The 20006-nt window shown below is 44.8% G+C and overlaps 1 protein-coding gene across 2 annotated transcripts in view; it reads right to left on the minus strand.

Moving 5' to 3' along the window:
• MCUB (mitochondrial calcium uniporter dominant negative beta subunit) overlaps positions 1 to 18411 on the minus strand; it is a 112230-nt gene extending 93819 nt beyond the window's left edge. The window contains exon 1 of one of the 2 annotated variants that reach the window (XM_021101676.1): positions 18034 to 18397. In XM_021101676.1, the coding sequence (XP_020957335.1) occupies positions 18034 to 18129 (96 nt within the window). In that variant the 5' untranslated portion in view covers positions 18130 to 18397. Of the gene's footprint in view, positions 1 to 18033 lie in introns of both variants that reach the window. The other variant, XM_021101677.1, reaches the window with a different exon arrangement.

A 20006-nucleotide genomic window follows, 5' to 3' on the forward strand; every position in this document is an offset into this window, starting at 1 on the left:
TCCTCTCATTACTCTCATCTGACTGCGCCGTCTGCTTCCTGTTGGGACCAAAAATTGTACCATCCCTTCACCCTAAGAGTCCAGAAGGGTTCCCACATCATTGACACGCTTTGTGCGTTCAGTATTATCTTTGCCTTTCTTTGCTGTTTGATAGTTTTAAAAAAGGAAAATGATTATCTACTGCACTGCTGTCTTTGGGGTTTTTTGACGACTAGTGATGTTTACTCTTTTTCACATGTTTATTAGGCATTTTGAATTTTCTTTTACTGAAAAGCACTTATGCCTTTTGCCCGTTTCTCTACTGAGATATCAGTGGGTTTTTAAAAAAGTTAAGTTTAATGGAGTTCCCATCATGGCGCAGGGGTTAACAAATCCGACTGGTAACCATGAGGTTGAGGGTTCGATCCCTGGCCTTGCTCAGTGGGTGAAGGATCCGGCGTTGCCGTGAGCTGTGGTGCAGGTCGCAGATGCGGCTTGGATCCCGCGTTGCTGTGGCTGTGGCGTAGCCCGGCAGCTACAGCTCTGATTAGACCCCTAGCCTGGGAACCTCCACATGCCACGGGTGCGGCCCTAGGAAAGGCAAAAAGACAAAAAATAAATAACTAAGTTTAATGATCTTCATATGTATTTGCCATCTGGATGAAAGGAACAAACATGTATTTGACTTGGCTTAAGCCGGCATGGGCGTTTACTTAAGCTAAGGCGTGTCTCTCACGGAGCCTCAATGAAGCCTGGGGAACAGGCTACAACTAGGACCTGGGTGCCGGATTGAGGAGGGAAGTCCTCTTGATCCCTATTTCATTTCTCCTCTTCTCTGCATGTCAGGCTCACTCCGCCTTCTCACTAGGGAAGGACGCGCACTGCTTCCTGCTCCGCACAGCGGAAGAGGATGAGCACCCAGCAGCTCCTCGAGTGCCACTCCGCCACCCAAAAGGGCAGCCAGCGGAAGTGGCACTCCTACGCCCAACTCCAACTTCCTCGCTCAGGTGACCAGCTGAAGGGATGAAAGTCATGTCCTACTAAGATGGCCAATTCAGTTGTAACCATGTATTTACAAGCAAGGCAGTTTCCAGGGAAAGCAAGATGAATAGCAGAGCCCATAAAAGTGTTTTCTCAAGGTTTAAAACTGGGAGTTCCCATTGTGGCTCAGCGGGTGACCAGCCTGACTCGTATCCATGAAGATGCTGGTTCAATCCCTGGCCCTGCCCGGTGGGTTAAGGATTCAAGGTTTGTTTTTGTGTTTTGTTTTGTTTTTTGCTTTCTAGAGCTGCACCAGCGGCATATGGGGTTCCCAGGCTAGGGGTCAAATCAGAGCTGCAGCTACTGGCCTATGCCACAGCCACGTCAGATCCTAGCTGCGTCTGTGACCCATACCACAGCTCACCGCAAAGCCGGATCCTTAACCCACTGAGCGAGGCCAGGGATCGAACCTGCGACCTCGCGGATCTAGTCAGATTTATTTCTGCTGAGCCACGACAGGAACTCCAAGGATTCAGTGTTGCTGTGAGCTGTGGTGTAGCTGCAGACATGGTGTTGCTGATGGGAGCTGCAGTTCCAATTCAACCTCTAGCCTGGGAACTTCCATATGCCACATGTGTGGCCCCAAAAAGCGAAAAAATAAAGATTTAAAACCAAGAGCATTACCATGGTAAAATATAACAGCAATCATTTTAATGGTCACTGTTGTACCTATGAAGACCTTTTCTAAAGTCTAATAGCTTTATGTAAGCAGGATAATTATAAATATTAAGATATTTCATCCTAGTTCAGTTCCAAAGGTACATTCAGGTAATGTAATTTCTCTCCAAGAGAGGTTAGACTTGGATGTTTCCACATAATTACAGGCATCACAAAAACTGTTGATTACAAAGCTTAGTCCCTGGCACAAATTCAGACTTTGCTAATTAAATGGAGGCACGATCCCACTAAATCGAATAAACTAAATGAAACTGCTGGTATTCATTATAAAGTGAATTTCATATGCAACGAAGGACGACAGTCTGTTAACAGAACACCCATGCTTAAGATCAAACGGACAACCTGTTCACCAGAAACTAACACAACACTGTCAATCAACTATATTTCAATAAAATGCATTTTAAAAATAAGTAAATAAATAAAATGACTGTGGGTTTAAAAAAAGATCAAATGGACACCAATTATGAGTGGCATGTGTGATCACTTCCAGGCCAAAGCTCACAGTCAATATTCTAAACCCAAACCATCGCAGAAAGACTGATACAATCATACAATAAAAGGCCAAAACACAAACCACCCCAATTACGCAGTTAATGCACTATATGCAATCCAAAGCTTTTTCCTGGCGGGGAAGGCAGGGGGTAAGGGATAGTCAGCAAGGGATGTCTAGCAGTTCAACAATTTCTAGCTCACTGTCTGGGTTTAGCAACCCTCGGACTGCAGCAGTTTCTGCCCTTGTGATGGACAGACTATGTGCCTGAGAGACCTCACAGAACATGGGAGACGACGGGAACCTCAGGGGTCACCTCGGTGAACTTCCCATTTTGACCTGGACCTGACCCCGGTTCCAACCACCCCTACTGAAGCCTACTTCTTGGCATCTTGATAATTCACCCCTTATCATCCCATCTACTCAGTCTCACTTCCTCACGTACTTCCAGGTCTCCGACCTCTTGGCGGGGGAAGAGGGATCCCGCTCTGCCTTATCTGTTTCCATTTGGGTTGGAGTCTCTGTTTCTAGATCAGGTTCCCTGATTTCGGGTCCAGACCATCGCACTGAATTCAAAACGACCACTCCTTCACCAGCACCCAACCACGGTCTGGCCTCGGCTCCCATCCCACCTTGGCCTCACCTACGAGGGCAGGTGCCACTTCCAAGCACAGCACAGGCGTTGCCTCACCACTCTTGTGATGGTTATTAATTTACTGCCAAATTCCAAATTCACCCTTTTTTCACTGCTGAGAAAATGAATCTGGGTTCTTTAAATAAGTATCTTTCCTTTGCGTGTTGGCACTAAAGTTTTGTCAGTAGGAGGCGCTAAGGAGACACTGGAGGAAAAGGGGTTTTACCTCCTGGTTTTGCTGTCTTCACTGAGCAGGGTCCTGCAGCACCAGAGGACTCCTCTAGTTTCTGCTCAAGTCCATCTAGAACCTAAGAGTCCTGTATTAGAGGAGTAGTCTATCCGGACTCTTCAATAAGTGGTGCTGGGGGCATAACACTATAAATCAACTCTACTGGGGGAAAAAGAGGGGAAAAAAAGCAATGCTGGGTAAACTGGAACTTGTCAAAGGATGCCATCAGAGCATTTTCTCACACCATTTACAAAAAATAAACTCAACATGAATTAAAGACCTAAACTGTCAGACTGGAAACCATAAAACTTCTAGAAAAAAATACAGGCAGTACATTCTTTGACCTAAGTCTTGGCAATATTTTTCTGGATCTGTCTCCTCAGGCAAGGGAAATAAAAGCAAAAACAAACAAATGGGACCATATTAAACTAAGAAGCTTCTGCAGAACAATTATAATCATCAACAAAATGAAAAGACAACCTACTGAATAAGATATTTGAAAATTACGCTGATAAAGGGTTAATATCCAAAATACACCAAGAGCTCAAACAACTCAAAAATCAGAAAACCGAAAACTCTGATTTAAAAAAATGGGCAGAATACCTGAATATAGACATTTTGTCAAAAACATACAAGTGGCCAACAGGCATGTGAAGACGCTCAACAGCACTGGTCAGAAAAATGAAAATCACAACTACAATGAGCTGTCACCTCATACCTGTCAGAATGGCTATTATCACAAAGACAACAAGGAGTTCTCCTGTGGTGCAGCAGGTTAAGGATCTGGTGTTGTCACTGCAACAGCTTGGGTTGCTACTGCAGTGTGGGTTCAATCCCTGACCCAGGAACTTCCACATGCCACAGGTGAGGCAAAAAAAAAAAAAAAGCAACAAAAAGGCAACAATAAATGTTGGCAAGGATGTACAGAAAAGGAACCTAGTCCACTGTTGGTGGGCATGAAAACTGGTACAGCCACTACAGAAAATAGTATAGAAGGTATTCAAAAAATTAAAAATAAAGCTATTATAGGATCTAGCTATTCTACTCCTGGGTATATACCTGAAGAATATGAAAACACTAATTCGAAAAGATAACATGCATCCCAATGTTCACAGCAGCATTGTTTACAATGGCCAATATACAGAAGTAACTAAGTGTCCATCACCAGATGAATAGAGAAAGAAGGTGTGAGATATATACTTACAATGGAATATTACTCAGCCACAAAAAAGAATTGAAATTTTGCCACCTGCAACAAGATGGATGGACCTGGAGGGTACCTATGCTTAGTGAAGTAAGTCAGAGTAAAATAAATACTGTATGTTTCCACTTATATGTGGAATCTAAAAAATAAATGAATGAATCTAGAAAAAGAGCAACAGACTCAATTAGTGGTCACCAGTGGGAAGAAGGGTTTTTGACATGGCCAAGATAAGGCAAGAGGATTAAGAAGTATAAACTACTGGGTATAAAATAAATAAGATATAAAGTATATCACAGGGAATATATTTTAAATTCCCAGTATTTTGTAATAACTTTAAATGGAGTATAATCTATAAAAATATAGAATCACCATGCTGTAAACCTGAAACTAATAATACTGCAAATCAACTCTACTTCAGTTTTTTTTTTTTTTTCCTTTAAAGCAGTCTATGCATTTGTGAACAGGCAGAATATATACAGTTTCTTAAACTCGGCTGAATTCTGCTCACCTATTCTGCCCAGTCTGAGGAGTGATTTCTTTGCTCTGAAGCAACACAGAATGACAAGGTTTCACATAATAACTTCTCAAACGTTTGCAAACAAATATTTGCTGCTTCTTGGCCTTCTTTTCACCAGATCAAAAAAATATCCAGCCCCATAATCATCCCAGATATAAATCCGCCTTCTGGATGTACCTCCCTCCCACCAGCTTGTCAGTGTCCCTTCTAAGCACAGTCCCAGTACCAAAACATGATGCCCCATGCAGCCCGACAAGCTGGGCACAATGTGACGGGACTTATCATTTGCCGTCATTAGGATGATGCACCTCCCTCCAATTAGGAGCCACATGAGCATTCTGGAAAGTCAATGTTGGAGGTGGCTTGTGGGTCAACCCAAACTCCTAGATCCTTGACACACAACTAACGACCAAGCAGGATCTACTCTTCCTATGCTTTTTTCCCCCACCAAGTCTCTCGGTTTTTTCCTTCCATTCTTAAAGCAATGGTGATATATGCTTATCAAGCCCAGATTTATCTGCTGCAGGATAGAATTAGAATAAAAAGCCTTCGGAAAAGGACATCGCCAGACCAGGCCCAGGCTCAGTTCATAACATCATAATATGTTCATTTTAATGATGATATTATATATTTCCAATTGTGTGTATATATGTGTGTGTGCGTTATGTATATGCATAATATTATATACATAAAATAGCCCTTTGGACAAGTCTTTCATTGGACTCCAAGTTCAAAGAATATATAAGTATCTATGACAATCTAGCCATTTCATTATATTAAACAGTAATAATGTTGAAGCATATGAGAATGAGAAAGGAAAACATTTCTAATATTTCCAAGTCAAAGTTATGCGTTTAAGACTGATCAATAGTTGAGTTCCCGTCATGGCACATCAGAAACAAATCCGACTAGGAACCATGAGGTTGCGGGCTCGATTCCTGGCCTCGCTCAGTGGGTTAAGAATCCGGTGTTGCCATGAGCTATGGTGGAGATGGCGGACTCGGCTTGGATCTGGCGTGGCTGTGGCTGTGGGGTAGGCAGCACCACAGCTCCAATTAGACCCCTAGCCTGGGAACTTCCATATGCCACAGGTGCAGCCTTATAAAGACAAAAAGACCAAAAAAAAAAAAAAAAAAAAAAAGACTGATCAATAGCAATATCCAAGCCTTGTGACAAATTAAAATTTAAAAAGCCTGTGTATAAGCCAGAAAGATGTGATTAAGTAATGTGTTGAGACATTATAAAGGTTCTGTTAATAAATCTTTTTCTGAATATCCCCTGAACTACTATGCCCTGTAGATCAGCCTCAGTATTACATTATATACTAAGACACATTTTAAGACAGAGTTTTTTGTTTTTTCTTTTTTTTTTTTTGGTCTTTTTGTCTTTTAGGGCTGCACCCACAGCATGTGGAGGTTCCCATGCCAGGGGTCCAATTGGAGCTGCAGCTGCCAGCCTAGGCCAGAGCCACAGCAACGGGGGATCTGAGCCACGTCTGCAACCACAGGTCACGGCAACGCCAGATCCTTAACCCACTGAGCAAGACCAAGGATCAAACCCTCGACCTCATGGATGCCAGTCAGGTTCATTAACCCCTGAGCCACGATGGGAACTCCTTAAGACACAGTTAATTAGCATCTTTCTACCATCCTAAATATTTATTTCCCCTTTTTAGACCATGTTTATAACAGGCTAGCCTACAAAATGCCACTAAATTCATATACTAGATACGCATGATAATTTTAAAACTTTTACTATTGCTCCTTTGTCTATTAGTCACCACAGCTCCTTTAAACGAAATCCTTTCCTAGGACCATACTGTCAGCATCTTCTTTCAATTATACTTTTTCCTCCTTATCAGGTGTCATTGCACTAACTTGAATTCTGGCTTCAGATTCTAATTGAACCATTAGAATCGATTTCTCCCTCTTCCTAAGCTTAGCTACAAGTGAGACTATACTCTTTCCTATTAAGTTACAGCCCCGAGGGCAGCTTATAATGAACCCAACACGGTGTCAAACATTCCTGTTCCAGCCCAAATAAAAAATGCTGAATTTCCACCATTTCCTTTTAAAATTTTCCGGGGAGAAATCGTTTCCCTGTAAATAGCTACTGCTGAGGAACACACACAAGGGAACCAAGACAGAGCCTTGGAAACTCACTGCCCACAAAGAGCAAAACTGTCCTGTTTCTGGCCAAGGGGAGACTGCAGCAGATCAGCTAAATGTCCACAAAAACCCTTCATCTCCCAGCCCTCTTGCAGCTAAATGTGGCCACCTGATCTATTCAGTGAAATGTTCAATGACCATGAGCATAAGCATTATGTGGCATCCCCAGGCCTAGCCTGTAACCCTGTACAAGCCTAAAATGCCTACCAGGCTCTTCTGGGTTTGGAAGAGAAGATGACAGAGAAACTGGTCAGCTTAGGGTCCCTGAATGACTGTGTGGAGCAGAGCTGCCACTGACCTGAAAATCTTATCTCAGAACCATTTTCTGCGAGAGAGAAAGAAAGAAGTTTATTATTGGGTCTTTTCTTTCCGCAGCATAGCTTATTCTCATCAACAGAGATAACAGAAACTTCATTTTTTGAAAAGGTTTAGGGAAGGAAAGGGAGGAAATACATAATGACTGTTAAGCTCTAACACCAGGTTCAGAGAAAAGACGAACGGCGCCTGTGGCTTAATAATTTCAAAGAGAAATCACCTACTGGAATAAATGCCTAGGCCAATGCACTGCCTGTTGACTGTTACCCAAGTCTTTGCCTTTTTCACCCATCATGTCACCTCTCCCACAGCAATCAGAACTCACCACAGGACTGCAATTCTTCCCCTGATTTCAAATAGCAGCTCATTACCTTACTCGCTGCCGTCTATCGTTTTCCTTCTCTCATGTGCCAGGCATTGTGGCCTCACAGGTATAAGCCTGATTGCCTCACCGAACACCGCTGGAAGGCCCCTCACATCTTCATATTCTTCCTTTTGTCTATGGTGCCCGTTCCTATTATTTCAGCTGCACGTATAGCGACCATGTCTTCATGACTGGTCTTTATTAATGTACTCACTCGCCTCCTCCTACTATACACACTGGATTGCTAAACCCAGATTCATCTTCTAGAACAGCCTCTCTGTTACGACTGCCACAACTTTGCATAGAGTCTCCAGACCAGGATATGGCAAACTATGGCCTCCAGGCCCAATCTGGCCTACTGCCATTTTTGCCAATAGATTATTGGCACAGAGTCATGCCCTGCCATTTATGTATTGTCTCTACCTGGCAGCATTGAATGGCTGTGACAGATCGTAGGCCACAAAGCCTACAGTGTTTACTATCTGGACTTTACAGGAGAAGTTTACCAACACCTGGGATAGACCAACATCATTCGCATAAAGACAATGGCAGCTATTTTCTTTACACCGCATTCATTTAGCACCACTGCAGTAGCAAAATAAGACAAGTAAAGACATATGCCCTCAGATATTAAAGATATAGTACTGGCTCTTCCGGAGTTAGTAGTGTCCAGAAAAAAAGAAGATTCATGTGGGATGGGCAGGCATGCTGCTAAGATACATATGCAAAGGCCCTAATACCAGGGAGTTACAAATAGCAAATGAGTAGTAAAATGAGTGAATTTTAAATGAGTGAACTTTAGACAGACCAGACAGGAAAGACGGGGGGCGGGGGGGGGAAATGGGTAGAGAATCTGAATAGACATTTTTCCAAAGAAGACATACAGATGGCCAATAGGTATGCGAAAAAGTTCTCAACATTAGCAATCACCAGACAAAGGAAAAACCCAAACCACAATGAAGTATTCACCTTACACTTGTAAGACTGGCTCCATTCAAAAAGACCAGGATTCTTGTCGTGGCTCAGCAGAAACAAATCTGATGAGTATCCATGAGGACGCAGGTTCGATCCCTGGCCTCACTCTGTGGGTTAAGGATCTGGTGTTGCCGTGAGCTGTGGTGTAGGTCACAAGACACGGCTCGGATCTGGCATTACTGTGGCTATGGCATAGGCCAGCAGCTACAGCTCTGATTCAACCCCTAGCCTGGGAACTTCCATATGCCATGGGTGTGCCCTTAAAAGACCAAAAAAAAAAAAAAAAAAAAAAAAAGACTAGAAATAACAAATGCTGGCGAGGATGTAGGGAAAAGGGAACCTCTGCACACTACTGGTAGGAATGTAAATTGGTGCAGGCACTATGGAAAACAGCTCAAAAAATTAAAAATAGAACTACTAGGAGCTCCCACTGTGGCTCAGTAGGTTAAGAACCCAACTAGTATCCATGAGAATGCAGGTTCAATCCCTGACCTCGCTCAAAGGGTTAAGGATCTGGCAGTGCCATGAGCTGCAGTGTAGGTCACAGACACGGCTAAAATCTGGTGTAGCTATGGGTGTGGTATAGGTCAGCAGCTGTAGCTCTGATTCAGCCCCTAGCTTGGGAACTGAGATGTGCCGCAGAGGTGGCCCTGAAAGAAAAAAAAAAAAAAAATTCATGGATTATTTCCACATAATCCATCCCCAATCCAATGTTTTTAAATGAAGTGTTCCCAAATGGTATCCTATAGACTACTCTTCTGGGAGAAGCTACTAGCAATGCGGTGGAATAACACAGGTCTGTGATCCTTCCACTCCCAGACTGTCCCAAGGCCCATCAGCAAAAGCACGTAGCAAAGGAACACAGCGAACTTGGGATCGCTTAGCCCAGCATTCTTTGGACTTAAAGAGAATTTGTTTTTCTGGAACACCTATTAACATCCTAGGAATCAATGTCACTTTATGATGTAGAATTAAACCTAATAAATGTAACTCCTGTAAGGTCTTAATAGGATGTCTCAAATGCTAATCCAAGTCAAATCAAGGGCCACATTTCACAGAGAATACTTCTGAAAGCCGGGATCAGATGCTTCTAGACCCTCGACCCCTCTCAGATTCCACTCTCTGTTTACGCCCTTTCTTCTTACTCCAAATAGGTCTGCCAAACCCTTCCTCACCCTGCTCCCAGAGCTTAGTCAAAGTTTCACCTCTATGCAACTAATGATGCTTCTTCTCTGAATTCTTTCAGTATTTATTGTCTCTGATATTTCGGTCTCGTTACCCAACTGGTGAACTTTATGTGCAGGTTCCTTGTCTTTCATGTAACTTTTAAGGATCTTCTCTGCAAGCTTTCACACCTAGCATGAGCCCCTGTAGCTCCTCCACTGAGATCTCAGGGTTTAGAAAAGAGTCACTATTCACTTCAGAGACAAGGGAAATATGAGCCATTAAAATGGGACAGACTAGGGCTTGGCTCTGAAAGTCCAAAAGCAGGCGAACTGGCCTCTACATCTCAGAGTAGATGAACCTAACACCAGGACGAGGGAGAACAGAAGCCAATTTTCAGCTAAAACATCTTGAGGAATCAAACCAGAACCAGCTCTGGGACCTGCTGAGGGTTATGGCAGCACATGCGGTAGCAGTAAAGGCTCAGGTGGCAGCTGGACCCTCCTCTCCCATCCTGTTTATCCCCTCTGTCCCCAAGGTCCAGAAATATTGGGACAACAGCATGAAGCCTCCAGATTTTTAAAAGCCCCCGTTCAAAGACCTCAGATTCTAGGCTGTACAAGGAAAACAGATGAATGGCAACCACTATACAGGGTTAACCTATCCAGGACTTCAACATTCAACAGTATTCAAGTTAATTCGGCTATGTACCCTCAAGGGGACTCCCTTAATCAGCCCCCAAGCATGGCAAGACCAACAAATGATAATCTTACTTACAGCAACTCCGTGCTCCAGAGGTGTGTGCCCCACGCTGCCTGTGGAACATCACAGACACCAGCAGGGACAAACCACACAAAGACGTATTAGGGGCTGGACTGTAGGACCCATAGGTCATGAAGCAGAAAATGGGAACTGGAGACAGGAAGCCACACCATTTCTGGAGTTTATGTTGTAGAGCTTGCTTGCTTTGGTTTCATTAATTACAAACCCATGAAAGCATATTTACAAGGTCAAAAGAAACCATACTTTATCCTGAAAAACAAAAATTGCTTCATGATACATTACCTGAATCATTCCCAAAGCAGAGTTGCACAAATGAGTTATCCAACCATAAAGTGTCACAACAAATATCCTCCAACAAGGGCTTAGAGAGCCAACGCCATGCTGTTCTGTTTGCACACATTTTCGAAAGCAAATGTGGTCTGTTTTGTCAGGTTTATGGTCACATTTCTGTCAATCTCTCTAATAAAAATGTGTGCTTAAAGCATATTCCAGCTGCATTACTGGTAGAAAAAGCAGTTATCCATCAACATCTTTTAAAATCTCCTCTTCAAATATCCCATTCGTCTACTAGGGAAACTCACATACCAAAACCAAACACAATGTTTAACACAATAGCCACACAAGCACGTGCACAGAGTCAGAAAAACAATAAGGATTCATCAAGAAGAATGATAACTTCTTCCTTCTTCCAAACAGGTTCAGGGCTTTTATTATTATGCCTAAGAAGCTGAAAATAATCAAATTCATCTTTAGGTCCCAGAAACGTGATTTGAGCAATGCGTTCATTATAAAAACACTCGGACTAAAACAAAATCACTGAGAGTTCCCAGTGGAGTTAAAAGAGGATTATTACCTGTGTCCACAGTAGTTCTATAAACCAAACTATCAATCTTGTAAATATCTTAAGATCCTCAGGTGAAACCTATACTTGTGGTGTGACTCTCACCAATTTTTATTTTCAGGCTCAACCCGAGGCAGATGGAAGTTCCCAGGCTAGGGGTTGAGTCAGAGCCTACGGCTGCCAGCCTACACCACAGCCACAGGAATGTGGGATCTAAGTCGTGTCTGTGACCTACACCACAGCTCACAGTGATGCCAGATCCTTAACCCACTGAACAAGGCCTGGGATCAAACCTGCATCCCCATGGAGACTATGCCGGGTTCTTAACCCACTGAGCCACTCCACCCTCACCCATCTTGAGGACTTTCCTCCCTTCAGTTTGCCACAGTAAAGCTTTGTGCACCTGTCAGCTTCTTGATATGAGGGTCCATGCTTCATGTCACTTCTTGTTTCTGCTCATCGGCTATGGCAACTTCAACTCTCGCTCCATCTCTTGCCTCTCTTTTCGCTGCTCCCTATTTCCTGCTCTCAAATCTGCTCAGAGGAAGTCTCTTCAACAGAGTTTGCTGCTAGTGCAAATTTCACATGTCTGTTCTCAGTGGTATTGTGAATCCTAGATGGAGCTCTAATTATCCCCCAGAGAGCTGCCATGGGAAAGCCAGGTACGCTTGCTTTCTGTTCCCGTAAACAAGGTAAAAACCACGTACCCATCAGATAACACCCTTAATCAGTTTAATTTAAACTGGAAAGGCAGAATAGAGAGATTTAACTGGCCTTGGTAGTTGACCCAAACCCCGTTTTTACCCAGGAGAGGATAGTGGAGGAGCAAGGACACAGGAAGGTTGAGGACAGGTGAAGCTGGGAAGACGAAAAAAAGGGGAGAGGAGAGGAAAGAACCTCAGGACCATCACCTTTCTCTAAGCGACAACCATGTTTGTCAAATCGACCACAAAGAGAAGCAGAGCATCCAAAATAGATTCGTACAGCAATTCAATTCAATGCAATCGACGTGGATAGAGCGCTTCTGGGGTGGGGGGAGAGTGCCAAGGAGACTGTGAACAAGGGGGAGACTGGTTTGCCACGCTTCCACCACTAACTCTTTTGAATATATCTGTTCAAACACTCAAGAGCTGAATTTTGAAATTTAACAAAACCTTGTTATGCCCCATTTTTTCCCCATTAAAAGATGATTACAGAAAAACGGAGGATGACATGAATGGAGGGAAAAATGAAGGCAGAGATGATGAAACCACGAGCATGGTAAATACATAAAACGCATGTCAGCAGGACTTTCATGCTGGTTAAAAGGGGGGGTTGAGAAATCTGACCCTAAGCTTTCTGGCAGCCAGTGCACAGAGAGAACACCCCTGGCTGTACGCTTACTGTCTGCATAATAAACCCCAAAGCTGCTCAGGAGAAACCCAATTCTAAGACCAAGACTAGATAACAATTTCTTCCATGGGTTCTTGTAAGAGGCACCTCTTAACTGACTACCTCATTTCATAGGCCTTGTTTCTTAAAAGGTACGCCAACGAGGAATGTTCCGTAAAACACTTGGATGGGGGATCCCATTCCACACAGTCTGAACACATGGCTCAGAGAAAAGAGCTGGTATTTGCTTAAGAAACCAGGAAAATTAATACTGGGGTAAATTAAATAGGATCAAAAATCAGATGCTTCTAGGACTTCCTGCTGCGGCTCAGTGGAAACGAATCTGACTAGTATCCATAAGGATACAGGTTCGACCCCTGGCCTGGCTCACTAGGTTAAGGATCCTGTGTTGCCATGAGCTGCGGTGTAGGTCACAGAAGTGCCTCAGATCTGGCGTTGCTGTGGCTGTGGTGCAGGCCAATAGCAACAGCTTCAATTCAACCCCTAGCCTGGGAACCTCCATATGCCATGTGCACCCCTAAAAGACCAAAAAGAAAAAAAAAAAAAAAACACATACAGACTGTGGCTACGATAAGACTACTTTATTATGTATTGGTTAATAGCCTGTAGACTAGCTCAAGATGTCTATTATACAATAGTGGTTTTTTTGTCCTTTTAGGGCCACACCCGTGGCATATGGAGGTTCCCAGGCCAGGGGTCTAATCACCAGCCTACACCAGAGCCACAGCAACGTCAGATCCGAGCCGTGTCTGTGACCTACACCACAGCTCACGGCAACGCCAGATCCTTAACCCACTGAGTGAGGCCAGGGATCGAACCTGCAACCTCATGGTTCCTAGCCGGATTCATTTCCACTGCGCCACGAAGGGAACTCCCAATGGTTTTTAAGGTCTCAATACTAAAGTCTCTTGAATAAGCAGTATTTCACAGATGACATCTCTGGCAATAACAGAATGAAATATTAGAGTGAGACAATTCACAACAGAACGCTGTTATGACATGCTCACCCCATCAAATTACTTCTTTTTAAAGGGGAAAACAATTATTACAATTACTCGTTAAAACTGCCACTTTACGGATCGCCTAAGATCATAAAAGAGGGTTGTGAACCATTAAGACAAACATCCTGACACTGATAATATTTTATTCAACAGTATATTTACAACTCCTGGTAAAATAACAAAGCAGCAATTTTAGAGGTGGAAAGGGCTTTTGAGACCACTTAGACAAATCTTGTTTTGCAAAGGGAGCAAATAAAGCAGGCTCAAACAGACTGAATGACTTGGCTGAGCTTACTGTTAAATTGTCATGAACAGTAAGATAAAAACAAAAACAAAAGGGAGTTCCCTTCATGGCTCAGTGGTTAACGAACCTGACTAGGACCCATGAGGTTTCAGGTTCAATCCCTGGCCTTGCTTGGTGGATCCAGGATCCAGCGTAGCCGTGAGCTGTGGTGCAGGTGGAAAATGCGGCTTGGATCCGAGTTGCTGTGGCTGTGGTGTAGGCCAGCGACTGCAGCGCTGATTCGACCTCTAGCCTGGGAACTTCCACACCCCTCTGGTGTGGCAAAGGCACAAACAACAACCAAACACCCCAAACCCAGTACTGATACCTAAGTGCTGGGAAGGTAGCACTGCTGAATATTTAATAGACAAACTGGTCTTTTCTATCATGTGCAAACAATCACCAACATACAAGCAATCACTGTCCTCAGGAGAGAGCTCTGAAACCAGGAATGGAGAACATGTGCCAATTACAAACACAGGAGGTTGAAGGGTAGGGAAGGGGCAAAGGAGAACAGGTTTATTAAATTCAACAGGTGAAAACAATTTCTAAATTACCATTTGGTGGTGGCATTAAACATGGAAATGTTTTGTTTCTAAGATTTAAAAAAAGCATACTCAATACTTAAACTTCTCAGCAAAGTACACCTGATTTTTTAAAATTCTAAACATAGCTTATGGAGGGACTCTACTCGTATCAAGGAGTCTCTCCAATTAAGTAGCAGAACACCTAAATTAAAAAAGGCACAACTGGGAGTTTCCGTCATGGCACAGCGGAAATGAATCTGACCAGGAACCATGATGTTCCGGGTTCGATCACTTGCCTTGCTCAGCGGGTTAAGGATCCAGCGTTGCTGTGAGCCACGGTGTAGGTTGCAGACGAGGCTCGGATCTGGCGTTGCTGTGGCTGTGGAGCTGCAGCTCCAAATCAACCCCTAACCTGGAAACTTCCATATGCCACAGGTGCGGCCCCTCCCCCCCAAAAAAAAATCAAGAAACAAAACAAACAAAAAGAGAAAGGCACAACTGGAGCTCCCCTTGTGGCTCAGTGGTAACGAACTGGACTAGTATCCATGAGGACTCGGGTTCGATCCCTGGCCTCACTCAATGGGTTCAGTACCCGGCAATGCCGTGAGCTGTGGTGTATGTAGGTCTCAGATGTGGCTCAGATCTGGGGTTGCGGTGGTTGTGGCTCGGGGCAGTAGCTACAGCTCCAAATCGACCCCTAGCCTGGAAATTTCCATATGCCACAGGCTCGGCCCTAAAAAGCAAAAAAAACAAAACAAAACAAAAAGGAAGAAAGAGAAAAAGAGAGGGAGGTGAAGGTGGAGGGAGAGGGGGAGGGAGAAAGCAAGCAAGCAAGCAGGCATAATTAGAGAATTCCCTTGTGGCACAGTGGGTTAAGGATCTGGTATTGCAGTAACAGCTGGGGTTGCTACTGCGGCTTAAGTGAAATCCCTGGCCTGGGAACTTCCATATGCCCCAGGTGTGGCCCCAAAAAGAAAAAGTCACAATTAGGCAAAAGCTTTCTGTTTAGTGATAGTTGACCAGACATCATGATCACTCCAAGCCGTGTCCTCGAGAATCAAAAGGCCCACAGGAGCCATGGATTGCTGTGTCAACCACTCAGCCACAGTGCTGCCAACAAAGCAGAGACGCTGCCACCAGAATGTGACCATGGACCCCAGGCCCTGCCTTGGCCAAAAAATACAATATGATCTGGCTCTCTTATGCTTCAGATGAACATATCCATGTTGACAAAATTTTTTTCTACCCACAAAACACTGACAATAACTCACCTAGGTAAACACCCATGTTTTTCAAAATTACTCAAGTATAAGGCACACTCCCACTTTCAAAAGACCAAATATAATTGAGAATGCTTATTTGAGATACCATTACTGACAAGTCCTTTCAAACGAGGATTTTATGAGCTGTCAGGTCACATATGCCACTTTCTTTTCCCTGCTGCTTTCAGAGGCTCTAGAGGTTTGAATGTTCATAGCAAAAATATATAAAAATAATACTTGTCCCAAGGGAAAAAAAAATCACACTTGTCTTTAGCCATACGATTTTTCACACCAAATGAGGCAATCACAAAACAGTGAGACCTTAGGAGGAAAGATGTCCCTACAACCAGTGAATCTGATTTGCAGAAAATGGTGAAGTGAAACTCTCTGGCAGCCAGGATACTTCTGTCAGTTTCTTTACGGTACCATTTCAAAGAGCATATAAAGAAGCAAACCCCAAGGTTTCTCTTTATTCTTCGAGGCTCTGCAATCAAGGAAAATGATGGAAGCATTGCTAAAGCTCAGCAAATTGACTCAAGAGCATGGCTAGTCAAGACTTAAAACAAAAATCTGTAAATTAGAAATAGTCCAATGTAAAGCTTCTTGAGAGGATTACCTAGAGGCAAAGTACTAACCACCGCTCCCCTATGATTAAGCCTAATAAGGCCCACTGTATCCTTTTCTACCTCTCTTAAAAGAGCATCCAATTCCTGCTGGGGCATGCAATGGCACGACCCTGGAGAGCATCAGGTGGTAAACATGGAGAAAAGGCTTCGAGGTGATCACTTGAAAAAGGGCAGCCAGTCTTGGGATTCATAACCATTCTACTAAAATGTTAAATGGACTTAACAGAAACCTGAATCGATAATTTAATTTGAAATGGTGTATAAGGAAGAAGGTTCCTTGTACTGGGCTGTTTTACTCTTTTGGTTTGTCTTTGTAAAGTGCAACATTTATAATAAAAGCACACGTTTCACCAAGTGAAAAAAGCCTGTCTCTCCAATTACTCTATTAAGCTTACTAATTTTACATCCTACAAAGTTTGGCCCTTTCCTAGTTATAAGGAACAAAATGCCTTTCCTTCTTCTCTTGCAAACATTCAGAAAGGGCATTTAAGTATTTCCGCCATCATTCCAAACTCTGAGGCCCAGAGAGCGTAGCAGGGGAAAAAAAAGGGGGGGGGGGATGAACAGGAAGTGAAAGTGACAAGATAACAGGAACGGCATCGCTTACTTTCTGCTTTTCTTTCTAACTGCGGAAAGAAAAAAATACATCTTTTTTTCTCGTTAACAATCAAACTGATTTCTAAGGGTGGGTAGGCGGCGCTGAAAACTAAGAAACAACGCCCTCCCCAACCGCGCGCACCTGGAAGGCTCTTACTTCCAAGGCTGTCTTTCCTCATTAGGCTCAGAGTTAGGGCTCCCAGGCTCCTGTCAGCCCCCATCACAATCCCAGTTACACCCAGTACTTCACCCCATCCCCCAACCCTGTCTTCCCGTGTATTTTTTAGCGCACATCGACCGACGCTCTACCTCCTCTTCCAAGCAACGGTTCTACAAAGATTTCCACAATACAACTGTGTCAGGCCAACTGTTACTCATCAGCACACACATGATTCACCCGTCTCTCGGCTCTCGGAACAAAACGCGAGTTTTCCTTCCCTCTTTGAAAGGGAGGTGCTCGTAGTTTTTAGGTTGGAAATTTCACTCTCCTACCACAGTACGTACTCAGGGCTGTCGCGCTGGCTCGCTTTACCGTTTTCTTAGCCCCCTTAGGCCACATCGGCACCGACAATCGAGCAGACAGCAAAGCGGCTCTGAAAACTTATTCCAGATTGCGGTTTGGACGCGGAAAAACTGTCTCCCGGGGCAACTGTGCTGCTCCCGCGGCCGCCGCCGGGTGGTCCCCGCACTCCAACTTAACCGAGGTGATGAGCCAGCTCACTTCCCCGTAGCCCTTGGCCTTTCCTTCCCTCGGCTCCTGGGGGTGACCCCGACTCTGGACCGCCGGGCCCAGGTCCATGGCCCGAGGGATGACCTATCCTCCCGTCCGCAGAGCCGGGGGAGAGGGGGCGAGGGTGTCATCAAAACGCAGTGAAAGTCCCGGCCGCTCGGCTTTCGCTCCCGCCTAAGTTGCCCCACGCAAACTTTCCCAGCCGCCTCCCCCGGCACCAGGTTTGGGCTCACCTGGGGCATCGGCGGCCGCGAATGCGCTTGGCCTTGGGTTCCGGGGGTCGTCAGCAGCCGCGCGCGCCACGGCCAGGGGCCCCTCCAGCGCATCATCCCGTCGGGCGCGGCGCTCCCGCTGGAGTCAGCGGGCCATGGTCTGCGCTGGTGGCTGGGCGCCGGCGTTCTCCGTGGGCGCAGCCTCGCCGGGCCCCCGCCTCCCCGCGCCGCGCAGCGCGGGGCGGGCTAAAGGGAGGGTGTGTCCCTCTCCCCTCGTCTGGTCTTCGCACACGCCCCGGCGCGAGCCTGTTTTCTTTCCTCCGACCAAAATTTGGAGGGGCGGGAGGAGAGAATGAGAGCGCGAGGGAACCGCCCTCCGCATCTCAGGTGTTGCGGGTCAGCCCGGATGTTTGGCCGGCCTCCCTGCTTCCCTTAAAGCCCCTTCTGAAATGAACGAGAGCCCGGGCGCCGGCCGCTCACTCCTGGGGAGCTGTTGATTTCAAAACTCGCTGGTGATTCTGGGTACTTAGTGCCCGGCGGGCAGTCTTCTCCGTTCCACCCCCACGAGGCAGGGAGGCATGGGGTGAGCGGAAAAGAGCGTCAGGGATCTGAAGAGGGGCAGGGTCTCTCTGGAAGTTTCCCTCCTGCCCTAGAGGAGCAAGTCCACGGAGGCTCCACCTTTCAGCTCGAGGCGTGGGCTGCGGGCGGCGGTGGCCGGTGCTCTCTGCTCCCCGATGAGCAGCGAATGTTTCCCAGGGCCTACCTCTGCCAGAGGTTTGCTGTCCGATTGATGGTGACCCACACAGAACCCTTTGGGACAGTCTCTCTCACAGCTGAATTGGCTTCTCCTTTGAAGCACGTTATTAATTGAAGCAGCTAAGAAATTGAAAAGTTTTCACAACAATTGGGAACCCTAATGTTTTGTCTTGGACTGTGTTTGTAGAAACAAACACAAACCACTTAAGAGCAGCCTAATCCAAGCTTTCACATAGCTTTATTTACAACAGAGTTGGTAGATAAAACACAGGATGTTCAGTTAAGTTTGATTTTTAGATAAACAACATAATTTTTTAATGTTAAGTATGTCCAAAATACTGCATGGGTCACACTTTTCTTAAATGAAACATTTGGGGTATACTTATGCTAAATTATGTATTGTTTATCTGTAATTCAAATTTAACCAGGCATACTGTTTTTATTTACTAAATCTGCAAGAGGCTTGAGTTAATGAATCAAAACTGGCAAACAATGCAACAAGTGGTAAATCTCACCTCATGATAATCTTTCCTTATTGAAAAAAGATGCAGGAAATTCCCATTGTGATTTAGTGGGTTAAGGACCCCACGTGGTCTCTATGAGGATGCATTAGATCGCTGACCTCGCTCAGTGGGTTAAGGATCCCGTTTTGCCACCGGCTGCAACTAGCCAGCAGCTGCAGCTCGGATTAGACCCCCGCCTATGGTTAAAAAAAAAAAAAAAAGAAAGATGCAGGTATCTACCATAGCAAAAACTGTCACCATTCTTAGTTGGTTCATACCTGTTAATGAGCATCTGTGTTTCAACATACCATTGACCTCCACAGATAGTGACACATTAAATATGAGGTCCACATGGAAGTAATTTTTTTTTTTTTTTTTTTTTTTTTTTGCCTTTTCTAGGGCTGCTGCCTCAGCATATGGAGGTTCCCAGGCTAGGGAGCTGTAGCCACTGTCCTACGCCAGAGCCACAGCAACGCGGGATCTGAACCGAGTCTGCGACCTACGCCACGGCTCAGACAATGCCAGATCCTTAACCCACTGAGCAAGGCCAGGGATCAAACCCGCAACCTCATGGTTCCTAGTTGGATTCGTTAACCACTGAGCCACGGCGGGAACTCCTGGAAGTAATTTACTTTACCTGAGTCCTTTCTTTCTGTTCTCTGGTGCTCCAAATGAAAGAGATTTATCTTAGCTGTTGTGAATAATGCTGCAATAAACACTGAGCTACAGATATCT

The sequence above is a fragment of the Sus scrofa genome, chromosome 8 (genome assembly GCF_000003025.6).
Source record: "Sus scrofa isolate TJ Tabasco breed Duroc chromosome 8, Sscrofa11.1, whole genome shotgun sequence".
Lineage (NCBI taxonomy): Eukaryota > Metazoa > Chordata > Mammalia > Artiodactyla > Suidae > Sus > Sus scrofa.